At 42.2% G+C, this 11619-nt stretch overlaps 2 protein-coding genes and 1 long non-coding RNA gene across 3 annotated transcripts in view; 1 reads left to right on the top strand and 2 right to left on the bottom strand.

The window, feature by feature from the left end:
* Window positions 1–3537, bottom strand: part of LOC109522431 (protein FAM212A-like) — a 4292-nt gene extending 755 nt beyond the window's left edge. The window contains 4 exon segments of the mRNA XM_019881001.1: window positions 1–2; window positions 4–368; window positions 1436–1649; window positions 3468–3537. The exon segment at window positions 1–2 is cut by the window's left edge and continues 755 nt beyond it. Coding sequence (XP_019736560.1) covers window positions 1–2; window positions 4–368; window positions 1436–1438 — 370 coding nt within the window. The 5' untranslated portion in view covers window positions 1439–1649; window positions 3468–3537.
* LOC109522432 (uncharacterized) overlaps window positions 1–11111 on the top strand; it is a 12276-nt gene extending 1165 nt beyond the window's left edge. The window contains exons 2-3 of the long non-coding RNA XR_002169566.1: window positions 400–401; window positions 10791–11111. This is a non-coding gene — a long non-coding RNA (uncharacterized LOC109522432). The remainder of the gene's footprint in view (window positions 1–399; window positions 402–10790) is intronic.
* Window positions 6003–11619, bottom strand: part of LOC109522430 (guanine nucleotide-binding protein G(i) subunit alpha-2-like) — a 40864-nt gene continuing 35247 nt past the window's right edge. The window contains exons 4-9 of the mRNA XM_019881000.1: window positions 10333–10493; window positions 9150–9278; window positions 7582–7711; window positions 7071–7224; window positions 6644–6840; window positions 6003–6555 (exon numbers count right to left, since the gene is read on the bottom strand). Of these exons, the coding sequence (XP_019736559.1) occupies window positions 6650–6840; window positions 7071–7224; window positions 7582–7711; window positions 9150–9278; window positions 10333–10493 (765 nt within the window). The 3' untranslated portion in view covers window positions 6003–6555; window positions 6644–6649. The remainder of the gene's footprint in view (window positions 6556–6643; window positions 6841–7070; window positions 7225–7581; window positions 7712–9149; window positions 9279–10332; window positions 10494–11619) is intronic.

Below are 11619 nucleotides of genomic sequence, written 5' to 3'. Positions count from 1 at the left end.
CGGGAGTCAAAGTCCAAACTTTGGTGGCGGCTCGGCGAGTTGAGGCCGAGGCGACTGCTGCAGCCGTCGTCTTCGTCATCGTCCTCCTCTTCCTCCAGAGGGGTGGCCAGGCAGCAGGCCGAGTCGTAGGTACTGGCTGTGCTGGCGCTGGATATCCTGAGACGGGCGCGCTGGTCTCTGGGCCGGCAGGACAGAGGCACAGCGGACGGGCCGCTGAGGGCAACGGTGGGGAGCTGGTTGGTGCTGGGAGGGCGAGTGTTTCTGCAGGTTGCGGGACACGTCCTTCTCAGATGCTTCAGGTCCTGAAGGGATCTCATCATGTAGTGCATGTGCTCCCTCAAACAGTCGCCGGACTCTCGGAGGCACAGCTAAGGAGTGACAAAAGGCATCTTTAAACAGTGGTCAAAAGGAAAGACTGTTTTTTTTTTCCATTTTAATCCAATGAGACAACATTCATTTCGTGTTGTTAAATGGGTGCAACCAATTAATCAGTTTTTCCGATAGCACTATGTCAGAGTTCAATCTGCTCATGAACCAGTAAATGCAATTCAATAGAAATGGGTTCAAGGTGCAGTAAATGATATATGCCACTCTTTTTCAAAATCATGGTGGATTATTCGGCTATTATTGCACTGAAAATGTGACTTGGTGACAGAATGCCTCTGCAACAGATTGTTTCTATTAAAACCATGTGAGACTGAGGCAGCTTTACCAAGTTCTTGGTGCAACAGGATTTCTAGTTCTATAAACGGTCAGTTGCATTGGCCTAATTGGACCTATTGAAGTAGTCTGGAAAGTTTCAACATTTTTAACTGAGGGGCTGCTCGCGTAACACAGTCCGCCTTCAAGCCTACAATTGCTCATCTTCATTATTAAAGTGAAGGTCCGTGACGGTATCATTCAAGGTAAAGCCAATGCCCGTTCATTGACTTTGAATCTGGAATGATTCAAGGGGGAAATCCAGGCATGTGCACTCATTTCTAACCAGTGTGCATGTCTCCAAAGTGAAAACAGCTGCAGCATATCAAACGGGACTCTGGTGGATCTTAATTTAGCTCCCAAAAAAAGGATCCTGTGTCTTTAAGAAAGTCACCAGTGACAAATGAGGGCAATTTAATATCAAAGTTTTCTCCCTGGGACACATTTCTGATTGGTTGGAATGTTGTGGGTGCCTCACATTTCAAATGCATAAGGAGGGATCATGTGATGCTGTGTGTGTGAGGGAGAACGGAGGTTGACTGGGGATGCAATACTGGGCCAAAAAAGTGTGGAAAACTATTCGGCGGTCTGTGTTGATGACATGATAATGAGATATTAAACTTAAAATGGAAAAAAAACCATAAATGGAACATTAAAAAAAAACAACAACAAATAAAGTACATTGGTGAGCAGCACTACACAGGAATGTTGATATAAAGAGTTGAAGAAAACTTACCATATCGTTTCCTCCGCTTTTAGTAGGAGAACACAAACGACGGTGCAGTTTAAAACAGGAGCACCTTCTTCTGCTGGAGTCGAAGCGGAACAAAAAATAGTGCCATGTAGCTGCGTAAAAGGAGAGTCCTGAGTGCCGGTGTCGCCTCCAGCTGCTCTGCAGAGTGCAGATGTGCTGATGTGCGTGAAGGTTTCACGTCCTGTCTGTTTTGGGTCTTTGCGGGTAGATGCGACAAACAGCCAATCAGAGACCGACAAAATCGAGCGGCCAATCGGCGAGTCCCGTTCGCAAATCGGCCAATCGGAGAGCAGCGAGCGCGAAGCTCTTTGTTGCGCCTTGAGAGAGTCTCAATCCGATTTCGAAAGCATCCACCAATCAAATTTTGAAAGGGAAATCCCGTCCAAAATAACATTTTACCATAAAACTGTTGTTTTGCGACGGATATGAAGCAGGGAAATATTTGACTGTGCTTCTCGCCATCAGTGACGCAAGTGAACACTGCAGTTTCTTTTCTGCGTCTTTCAAAGCTTTTAATCATTTGGCCTTACTCAAATGTTTGGCAATGTATGATTCAATGTGATTTACAATGTTGCATAGATGTAGAGAGAAAGAAAGAGGGAAAGCAACGGTGTGTTTCGAATACCATAGTACGACTTCAATTCAAGAGCAATATCAAGAATAAAATTACATTTATCATAAAATTAAATACCCCTATGAAATTTTTTCAAAAGCAAATCAAAAATATATAGATATTTCAAATACAGTTGTGATTTTGTTGATGACAAAATTGTTTCACTGTATTCAATTTTGCAGGTGTACCTCATGAAAGAGCCCCAGTGTGCAAAATGTTCACATCATACGTAACCCAGTCAATCATTGCACTGTGTGTCATGTCAAAATGACAAATTAGAATTTCCCCATTTGAGAAACTGGTCGTTGGAGTCGACACATTATATTGGCAGGTATGTCTCTTGCCCTCATGCTTTTGACCTCCTGGTGTATTGCAATCTACAAAAAATGGCTGCAGTTGATCAATCCATGCAAAGGGCCAAGAGTTGAACCCAAAACATTTGAACTGTGCGCCTGGTCTGCTCATCTGTACTCCAAAATTTCCCTCCTACCTTAATTGAACACACACACACACACACATATATATATATATATATATATATATATATATATTTGTCTGTGTGTGTGGATGTGCCTTGGATGGATGGCAGCAGGAGGATACACGGGTTAACCTTCTGCCATCTAGTGGGAGAGCATTTAACGGCTTCGTATTGTTTGTGTATGTCAAACTTATTGTAGTGATGTCCAAAGGCATTTGTTTCAGACAACAATTTTTATACATTTGCTACCATGAGATTGTTAAAAAAAAAAAAAAAAAGCATGACCTGCCCCGCTGTTTTTGTCCAAACGCTTCCTAAATGAAGCGCTTGTTGCAGCGGTGCTGGTTCATTGTCATTCAAGGGTAAAATGCTTCAATCTGCACCTTTCTGTTGATCCCTAATTGTTGTTCGCAGGCTATTCACCGATTGAACCTTTATGCTGATGTGATAGGAGCACTTGTGCTGGAGTGTCTGTGATGGCCGCTGTTCAAGTACAACATTAGCATGAAGATCATGGTCACATGTCTGAACCTGCCACACATCTGCATTCCCTTTGACCCTCACCAAAACGAGCCCCTTTGTGTTGCATTTACCTGCAAATGGCACCAAACAACCCCCATTTACATTGCAACGGCTGTCCCCACGCAGAGGCCATCAGCGTTGTCCTACCTAAACAAGGCCTCCATTTTTAAAGAGACCACAACTTGGACACTTTATGCAATAATCAGCTCCTGAAGCCACTTTAACTATCTAATATTCATCTTTGTAATGGAGCATTTGATTCATCAACATTTAAACCCCACATTATTCATACCATCATACATTTTTGACAGGCAGAAATCACTTTAGATTTAGTTTTCATACACACACACACACACACGCACACGCACACACACACAGTATTACCAAAAGTATTTGCTCACCTGGAATTATCCAAAACGATTTGGTATCCGAAGCATTCAAAGTTCCTTTCACTGGAATTAAGTTGCCAAGCCAAACTTTAAAAAAAATAAAAATAAAAAAACCCACACCATAATTTCTCCTCCACCACATTTCACACTTGGCACAATGCAGTCCGAAATGTATGGCTTGGATGCAGCTGCTCTGCCATGGAAACTCATTTCATGAAGCTCTCCGCGCACTGTACTGAGGCTAATCCGAAAGCCACATGAAGTTTGGAGCTCTTGAGCAATTAACTGTGCAGAAAGTCGGCGACCTCTTTGCACTATGCGCCTCAGCATCCGCTGACCCGACTGCGTCAGTTTATATGGCCTACCACTTCGTGGCTGAGTGGCTGTTGTTCCCAAACTCTTCCATTCTTTTGTAATAAAGCTGACAGTTGACTGTGGAATATATTTACGAGCGAGGAAATTTCACAACTGGATTTCTTGCACAGTTGGGATCCTCTGACAGTTCCATGCTGGGATTCACTGAACTCCTGAGAGCGATCCATTCTTTCACAAACGTTTGTCAAAACAGTCTGCAGACCTAGGTGCTTGATTTTACACACCTGTGGCCAAGCCAAGTGATTCGGACACCTGATTCTGGTCATTTGAATGGGTGAGCAAATACTTTCGGTAAAATGTATGTGTTTGTGTGTGTATATATATATATATGATGCACGTTTTTACATCGTTCATTCCAAATTTGAGGAAAATTTCTTTTGCATCAATAAAAAAAAAAAAAAAAAATTTTTTTAGTCCAGGGGTGTCCTGATCTTCCCACCGAAGTGGAAAACTAACATTCTTCACATCTAAAAGCAATCCAACGCAGGTCAAGATGCAGTGCAGATAAATATATCTAAAAAGAAAGCATTTGTGTTCCACTTATGTCACAGAATGTGATAGCTTGTCACAGGGCAATTTTCTCACACTCTTTCGTGGTTTTACTTTTTAAATGTGGTTCTAATCTTTCTTCATCGTGTTCTCATGTGGATTGATCTTAATTTTAGGATTTACCATGGGTCGAAAACAATCAAGCAATGGTCCGGACTTTGGATACCCATAATTGAAAGCAATCTAATTAACTACAGCGGAGCCTCGATTTTACAAATGAGTTGGGGGAAGGTGTCGTCCGCTGGATTCGATTGTCTGTTACGTCAAATGTAACTTTCTTCCCTCGTTAAACTTTGAAAACATACTATGTAAAATCTTTTTCAGCTCTACATATTCTTGCGACGACTGAAACTTGGGAAACCAATTCTAAACAAATATTGACGAGGTACTTTAACGTTTATCTCAAAAGCTAATATTTTAATTCTTATGTTATTTAGAAGTACACATAGAAGTTTTGCCTAAGCGGTGTTGATTAATATCGAGTCCCTCGAAAAAAATGTCTTTGACCTCAAAAGGTTGCGCACCGCCACCGTCATTGCTTGGCAGAGGTAGGTGAAGTCCTTCTCATGTCCACAAGGTGGCAGTCCAGGTAAGCCAGTGTAATGTCTCCCAAAGGATGAGTGACGCTTGGGAGACAAGTTTGTGTTCACTCCATGTTCCAGTGCATCTAATCAGGCGTGTGTAAACTTTTTATATCCATATTTATCAGCTCAATGTCCTATTCTAATACAATTTTCTTCTCAAATCAAATTAACCTGAAACGACTGTCGAATATTCATTCGCAACTGTCATGCTAGCACGAGTACCATGCAATTTGTATAAATCAGATAAGACAGATAAGCAACCATGAAAACCAATTACTGTGTGTGAGTGTGTGTGTGTGTGTATATCAGTGGCTCTTAACCTTCTTAGAGGTACCGAACCCAACCAGTTAATATGCACCCTTCATTAGTGAAAAATAAATATATTTTTTACAAATATAAAAAAAGACGCATTTATTAAAAACAGAAAAAAGTAAATAAAATGTCAAGTGTATATATATATATATATATATATATATATGTGTGTATATAAAATTTTAATTGTACGACGTACTATCACGACAGTTACACGCTGACTGCTAAGTGAACCAAATTTCCCACAGCACTGATTGGACAAGCAATGTAATCATCTGCAGCCAGCGGGGATGTTATAACTATTTGACCTGTTACGTCGTGTGTTCACCCTCCATGGCAGAGGCTCCGTTGACCCCCTGAGACCGATTCACCGAACCCCTGGGGTTCGATCGAACCCAGGTTAAGAACCACTGATATATATATAGCAGGGGGAAAGACAATGCACGAGGGGTCAAGTGATCTCTACTTTTATTTAAATTAAATCATATTGACTTTAAAACAATTTTAATAACCAAAAGAAAGAAAAAAAACTCAATTTTTTCTGGAATTAGATTTTTGTCTCTCATTAATAATCACTATATATTCATAGATGCAAGGCAGAAAAATGGGAGGGAATGGGGTAGGTGAAAAAAAAAGTTGTAAACAGAAGTCAAGACACAAGCACACACACGAGCGATGTGACAAACAATGGAGCGGCTACGACAGTATAAAACGTGAAGGAAAGTTATTTAGCTACACAAGTTTTAAAATCAGTAAGAATGTGGCCGTCTCGTCTGGCTTTTATTAATACTTTTTATTCTGTCGGAATGTTAGATCATTTGTGCAGATAAGTAATAAGAGTTAATAGCCATCATGTTGAGTCATGCAGAACAATACAAGCTATAAATGATGATGAACCTATGTAAACGTTATCAACATGGACAGAAAAAAAAAACAAAACAAACAAAAAAACAATCCTGATATAAGTCAGATCTCGAGTCCATGCGTGTGCTTCATCTCTTTAAAAATAAGCTTGGCGTGATTAAAAACTGAATAACGAGACTCGCTATAAGTAAAATGAAAGCAATTATATATATATTAAAAAAAAAACAAGTTGAAGAAGAATAGAAGATAAACACGAATAGATGCTGATTTTGTGGTCGTAGCCCAAAGAGAGTTAACATCAAGTGGACGCGCTTGCAAGGCTGCTGGGCTTGGCAGTCTCTTGCCGAAGGAAAAGCGAGATGGTGGCTGGCCAGTGCAGTCGTTCAGGATGCGCCTTTCGTTCCACGGGAGATCCTCTGGAAAGACACACGCAAACAGCAAGTGACGTGATTCTGCTGACTACGACACGAGAGCGCGCGGGCGGCTCTTGCCCCCGACGCTCACCTGCTCTCAGAAGAGGCCGCAGTCCTTCAGGTTGTTCTTGATGATGACGTCAGTGACGGCGTCAAACACGAACTGCACGTTCTTGGTGTCTGTGGCGCACGTGAAGTGCGGGTAGATCTCCTTGGTGTCCTTCTTCTTGTTCAGGTCCTCGAATTTAGTCTGGATGTACGCCTGCGCCTCCTCATACTTGTTGGGGCCTGGAAGGGGCGTCGAAGAGAATGACGCGTCGACATCACACAAGCGAATGACCACAATTGTAAAAAAATAATAATAATAAATTAAAAAAAAAATCTATCTTGGGTGTAATTTGCAGTGGTGTCGAACTTCACTGCCTCGTACTGAAAGCTGCTTATTATTTTGTGCCTGTTATGGAGCGAACCCAAATATTAGGAACACCCTCCATGCAGGCGTACTTGTGTTGCCATACCGGTGTACTCCGGGAAGCAGATGGTCAGCGGGCTCTGGGCGATCTTCTCCTGAAACAGGTCCTTCTTGTTGAGGAAGAGGATGATGGATGTCTCGGTGAACCACTTGTTGTTGCAGATGGAGTCAAACAGCTTCATGCTCTCGTGCATGCGGTTCTGGGGGAGGGGGGGGTGCGCACGAGTTAAAGGGGAGCCACGTTTCAAAGACTTTTTTTAGGGGTCAGAAGTTGAAAATATGAGAACAAATCTGTTCAAACATTACCTTGACAGTAGAGTCAATTTGGTACAACTTGGAAGGTGGCAAATATTTTCAGGAAGTATATGCCTCAAGTTGTATAAAAACTGAAGGAATGTTTTTATTAGATGGCACAAAATCCCATCATCCGTGAATTTGAGAATAGCTAATCACATATCTGCAGTGGAAAATTTGAACATGAGCCGATTATTCGATCCTACCAAATAACATAATTCCCATTATTCGTGTTTTTAGAACATAATTTGCACAGTTCTCACCATCTCTTCATCCTCAGCCAGGACCAAGTCATAAGCACTCATGGCCACACAGAAAATGATGGCGGTAACTCCCTCGAAACAGTGGATCCACTTCTTCCTTTCGGAGCGTTGGCCTCCGACATCAAACATCCTGTAAACACACAAGAAACACGTGCAACCTTTCAGTGTTTTTTTTTGGGGGGGGGGGCAGGATGGCATGAGTGCAGGAGACACACAACACAGCTTATATATTATCCCTCAGCAGACTTGTCAACACATCCTGGTCTTTTCTGAGCAGCTGCTTTAGAAAAAACAATTCAAAAACAAGCCGTGGCCGTACATTTTTCAACCCATGTGACTTATTCGTGGAGGTGTGCGCATGCAGGGTGCTCACGCGGAGCTTTTCCTGCTATTAAAGCAGGCCGGTGTTTGATGACGCGACGTTCAAGGTGAGTCGTTTTCACTGGCGCAGTTGGGTTTCGCGAGAGACAAGCTGCGCGGCCCGAGTCAGCGCACCTCATTATAACACTGACACACTTTGGGAAAAGCTTTCTACTGGAGTTGCTCAGCTTCTGCACAGCTGCGTGTTTGTGTGTGCATGGGTACTCAGCCAAGATCAAACAGGCACATTGCGTGGACCTGCTTCATATCCCCCGCTCCAAACTAACACATCCAGACAGAATGATGAGGTTTAATTATTACCCATGCAAATACAGACTAAATGTATTCATTGGTGTTCTCCTCTGCACAGTGTGCTGATGTCATTTATGTGGAATGATGATACAGCCACCCGGTCACAATATTAGGTCCATCGGCACATTTCTTCTTCTACTTCAGTAAAGTTTTCAACCAAGCAATCTATATATTTTTTTTTATTGTGGTGGAAAATGGCTGCAGTGTGCTCTGAATCACGCAGACCGGGGTTTCGAATATTCTGGTTGTCCTTTTTAAGATCAGTGGCTCTTAAAATAGGGTCCCTAACCCCACCCAGAGTCTGCAAGGCTTATCATGGGGTCTACAAAATAAATAAAAAGCGCATACCTACATATGGAGATGATGCCAATTAAAAACAAACATGCTAAATCAATACATTTTATTCGAAAATATATTCAGGGATACAAATATTTTTAGGACCCAAAAAACTTTGAGAACCTCTAATTTAGACACACAAAAGAAGAAGGGGGGAAAAAAAAACATCTTGTGTGCTTGTGTGGGCCCATGAATGGAGGTTGTGTGTCTGGATTAAAACATCTTGAGTGCAGATGACCCAACGGGGATTTTGTGTGTGCACGTAACATTGTGGGATTACTCATGTAACTTTCCATTCTAAGAGTCCAGTAACTGCAAACCAGACACACCTCTTATTTTTTTTTATACAAGTCATGTAAGGGCATGCTAACAACTGTTTCATAAGTAGTCTGGCCAAGTCCAACATTTAATACAGGCAGAAAATCCCTTTTTTTTTTTTTTCTTGGAGCACACAATCTTTGCTGAAGGCAGTACTGTATTGTCAGCAACATCATACGCCGCTACATTGTTTTGTTAGTGGCTGACTGACTTGGTAGCACTATGTAGACGAAAGGGCTTACTTGAAGTGCAGGTCTTTAAAGGTGAAGTGTGTTTCCACAATGCCCGTGGTCTTGACTCGGGTTCGAAGCACATCTTGCTGTGTGGGGATATAATCAGGCTTGGCTATCCTCTCCAAGTCGTTCAAATAGCTGGGGTGAAAAAAAAAAAAAAAGATTCAATATTCATCATGTGGAGAGAGGTGTGCACTGGGTTGGACAGAAAGGTTCCTTCAAATTAAAAGCCCCACGTGTTCCCTCACACAGGGCTGAGAAAAAGAGAAAGGAGCTCAAACTGGCTGGGCAACAACGTTGGCAGAACACTGACAACCCAAGAGTCAGGTTCAGATTTATGACCCAATTGCAGGCGTGCATATTTACTTATAGCGATTACACAACAGACAGTGAAATATGGTTTAGAGCTGGGGCGGGCGAATATTTGATTTTCAGAACAGACAGTCCAAAAAAAAAAAAATCTAGTTTAATGTAACAAATAGAACTTTAAAAAAATATGTATAATTGAACTATAAAATTGAACAAATTTAATAAAAAATATCAAACAAATGAAATGTGTGTGTAAAATAATTTATTTACCATCAGTTTATTATTATTTTATACGGCGACATCATAATGCTTTAAGCAGCAAACACAAACGATGCGGCAACAACATGCCGCCAGATATGCTACTCGGGGGTATATATTCTTTATCCTCTGCAAAAATGACAAATACTCCTGCAGAAAAGTGGCTTAGTTGTGAAACTGTTTGTTTCTGCATGACTGTATTTAACTGCCCTGCCCCGCCCCCTCCCGGTGGCCAAGGTGTGCACACAAGAGCTATACGTCAAAAATATATCATTGAATCGATTTTGTGACCCGAATAAAATCAGCCCAAATTCCTTCACTTTTATTTTAGCACAAAGGTCATTCTAAGGATAATTAATTAAGTCTCAATATGATTCGATACGGTATAAATATGGTCCCGCATTGTTCTCCCTATCCGAGTGTGTGTGCTCCTGCTTCCTCCCAAATGCTTGACAAGACTCTGAAGTGTCCATGCATGTGGATATGAACGGTTATTTGACAAAATGTGTCCTGTGATTGGCTGGTGACCAGTCCAGAGTGTACTCTGCCTCTCCCCTAGTTAATTAAAATAGCTATACTAGTTAATTAGTATAGCTACAGCTGATTGGGTGGAATGGTCACTCACTAGGATGCGGAGTCATTGAGCTGATACTCGCGGGCTCGTGTGAAGCAGCTCTGCACGCCGCCGTCGGCCCACAGTCGCTGGATGACATTCGACAGGTCGTCCGGCAAGATGCCCTGCTCTTCTGCGGCTGCAGACAGGGCAAACAGTTGCCGGGCGTCGTCCTGACAACACAAAAACACATCAGACACATCGCATCATCGCTGAGGAATTGCAGGATGACATTCTCTGGGATGGGGATGAAGTGAAGCTCAATTAACCTGAATGAAGCAATACGAGCACACAACCAGGACTAATGATGCTTTTCAATTCAAGAATACAAATGTAGTCGGGGGACCTGTGGGAGTTGAGGACCTCACTGCAACTACTGTTGTCTCAAATCGGATTTACCGTATTTTCCACACTATAAGGCACTTTGGAGTATAAGGCGCACCTTTAATGAATGGCCTATTTTAAAACAGTTTTCATATATAAGGTGCACCGCATTATAAGGCGCATAGAATAGAAGCTACAATAGTGGCAGTGGTTGGGATACGCAGCCACTAGATTGGAGCTCCGCTAAAGGGAATACAATACAATGCAGCTTTATTTGTTTCGCGCTTTCAGAACCAATGCAGCTATAACAAAGCACTTTAAAGAACATTTCAAATATTACATCCAAGAAATCAGAATACTGACCATATATAAGGTGCATCGGATTATAAGGCGTGAACATTTTCATGAACATTTTGCGAGCAAAATGTCACTTAAAGATGACAAGGGTGAATAAAGGAAAGGAAGCCTTTTTTCCCCCCCCAATGACAATGCTCAATTGCGAGTGTGAATCTCACACAGTGCCATTCTATCACTCAAAACTATTTTCCCGCATCTTTCTTTACTGTTGAGAGCTATTCATGTATTTTCCACATCCTTTCATTGCATCCCTGGGCGGGCAACTGTTGAAAGGTTGTTTTTTTTTTTTACAGTCTCTCGAAGCGGTACAGAAACACGCAGCGGGACAGAATATGCAGCACTCGGCGAGACTCGTTCGAAAGGATCTACAGCTCACACTCGATTTCCTGGTGGGGACCGTCACAATTCCCTTGAGAGAGAGAATCCGCGCTGCGCAAATTCCGCCGCACAAAATCCTCGGAACATGATGCGGGTGTTAAAGATGAAGGCAAGAGAGCGGCTTTGATGGCGATCGTAAGAGATGATATTGCTGGGCAGAGCAGAGTCGATTGGGGGCCCCCCCCCCCCCCCAAAGATGTATTTAACGCCTCACTCTTATCAGCTTCACATTACTCCGGT

The sequence above is a fragment of the Hippocampus comes genome, unplaced genomic scaffold (assembly GCF_001891065.2).
Source record: "Hippocampus comes isolate QL1 unplaced genomic scaffold, H_comes_QL1_v1.1 scaffold68, whole genome shotgun sequence".
NCBI classification, from domain to species: domain Eukaryota; kingdom Metazoa; phylum Chordata; class Actinopteri; order Syngnathiformes; family Syngnathidae; genus Hippocampus; species Hippocampus comes.
The sequence above is the reverse complement of the archived record's forward strand: the minus strand, read 5'-3'. Positions and strand labels throughout refer to the sequence as shown.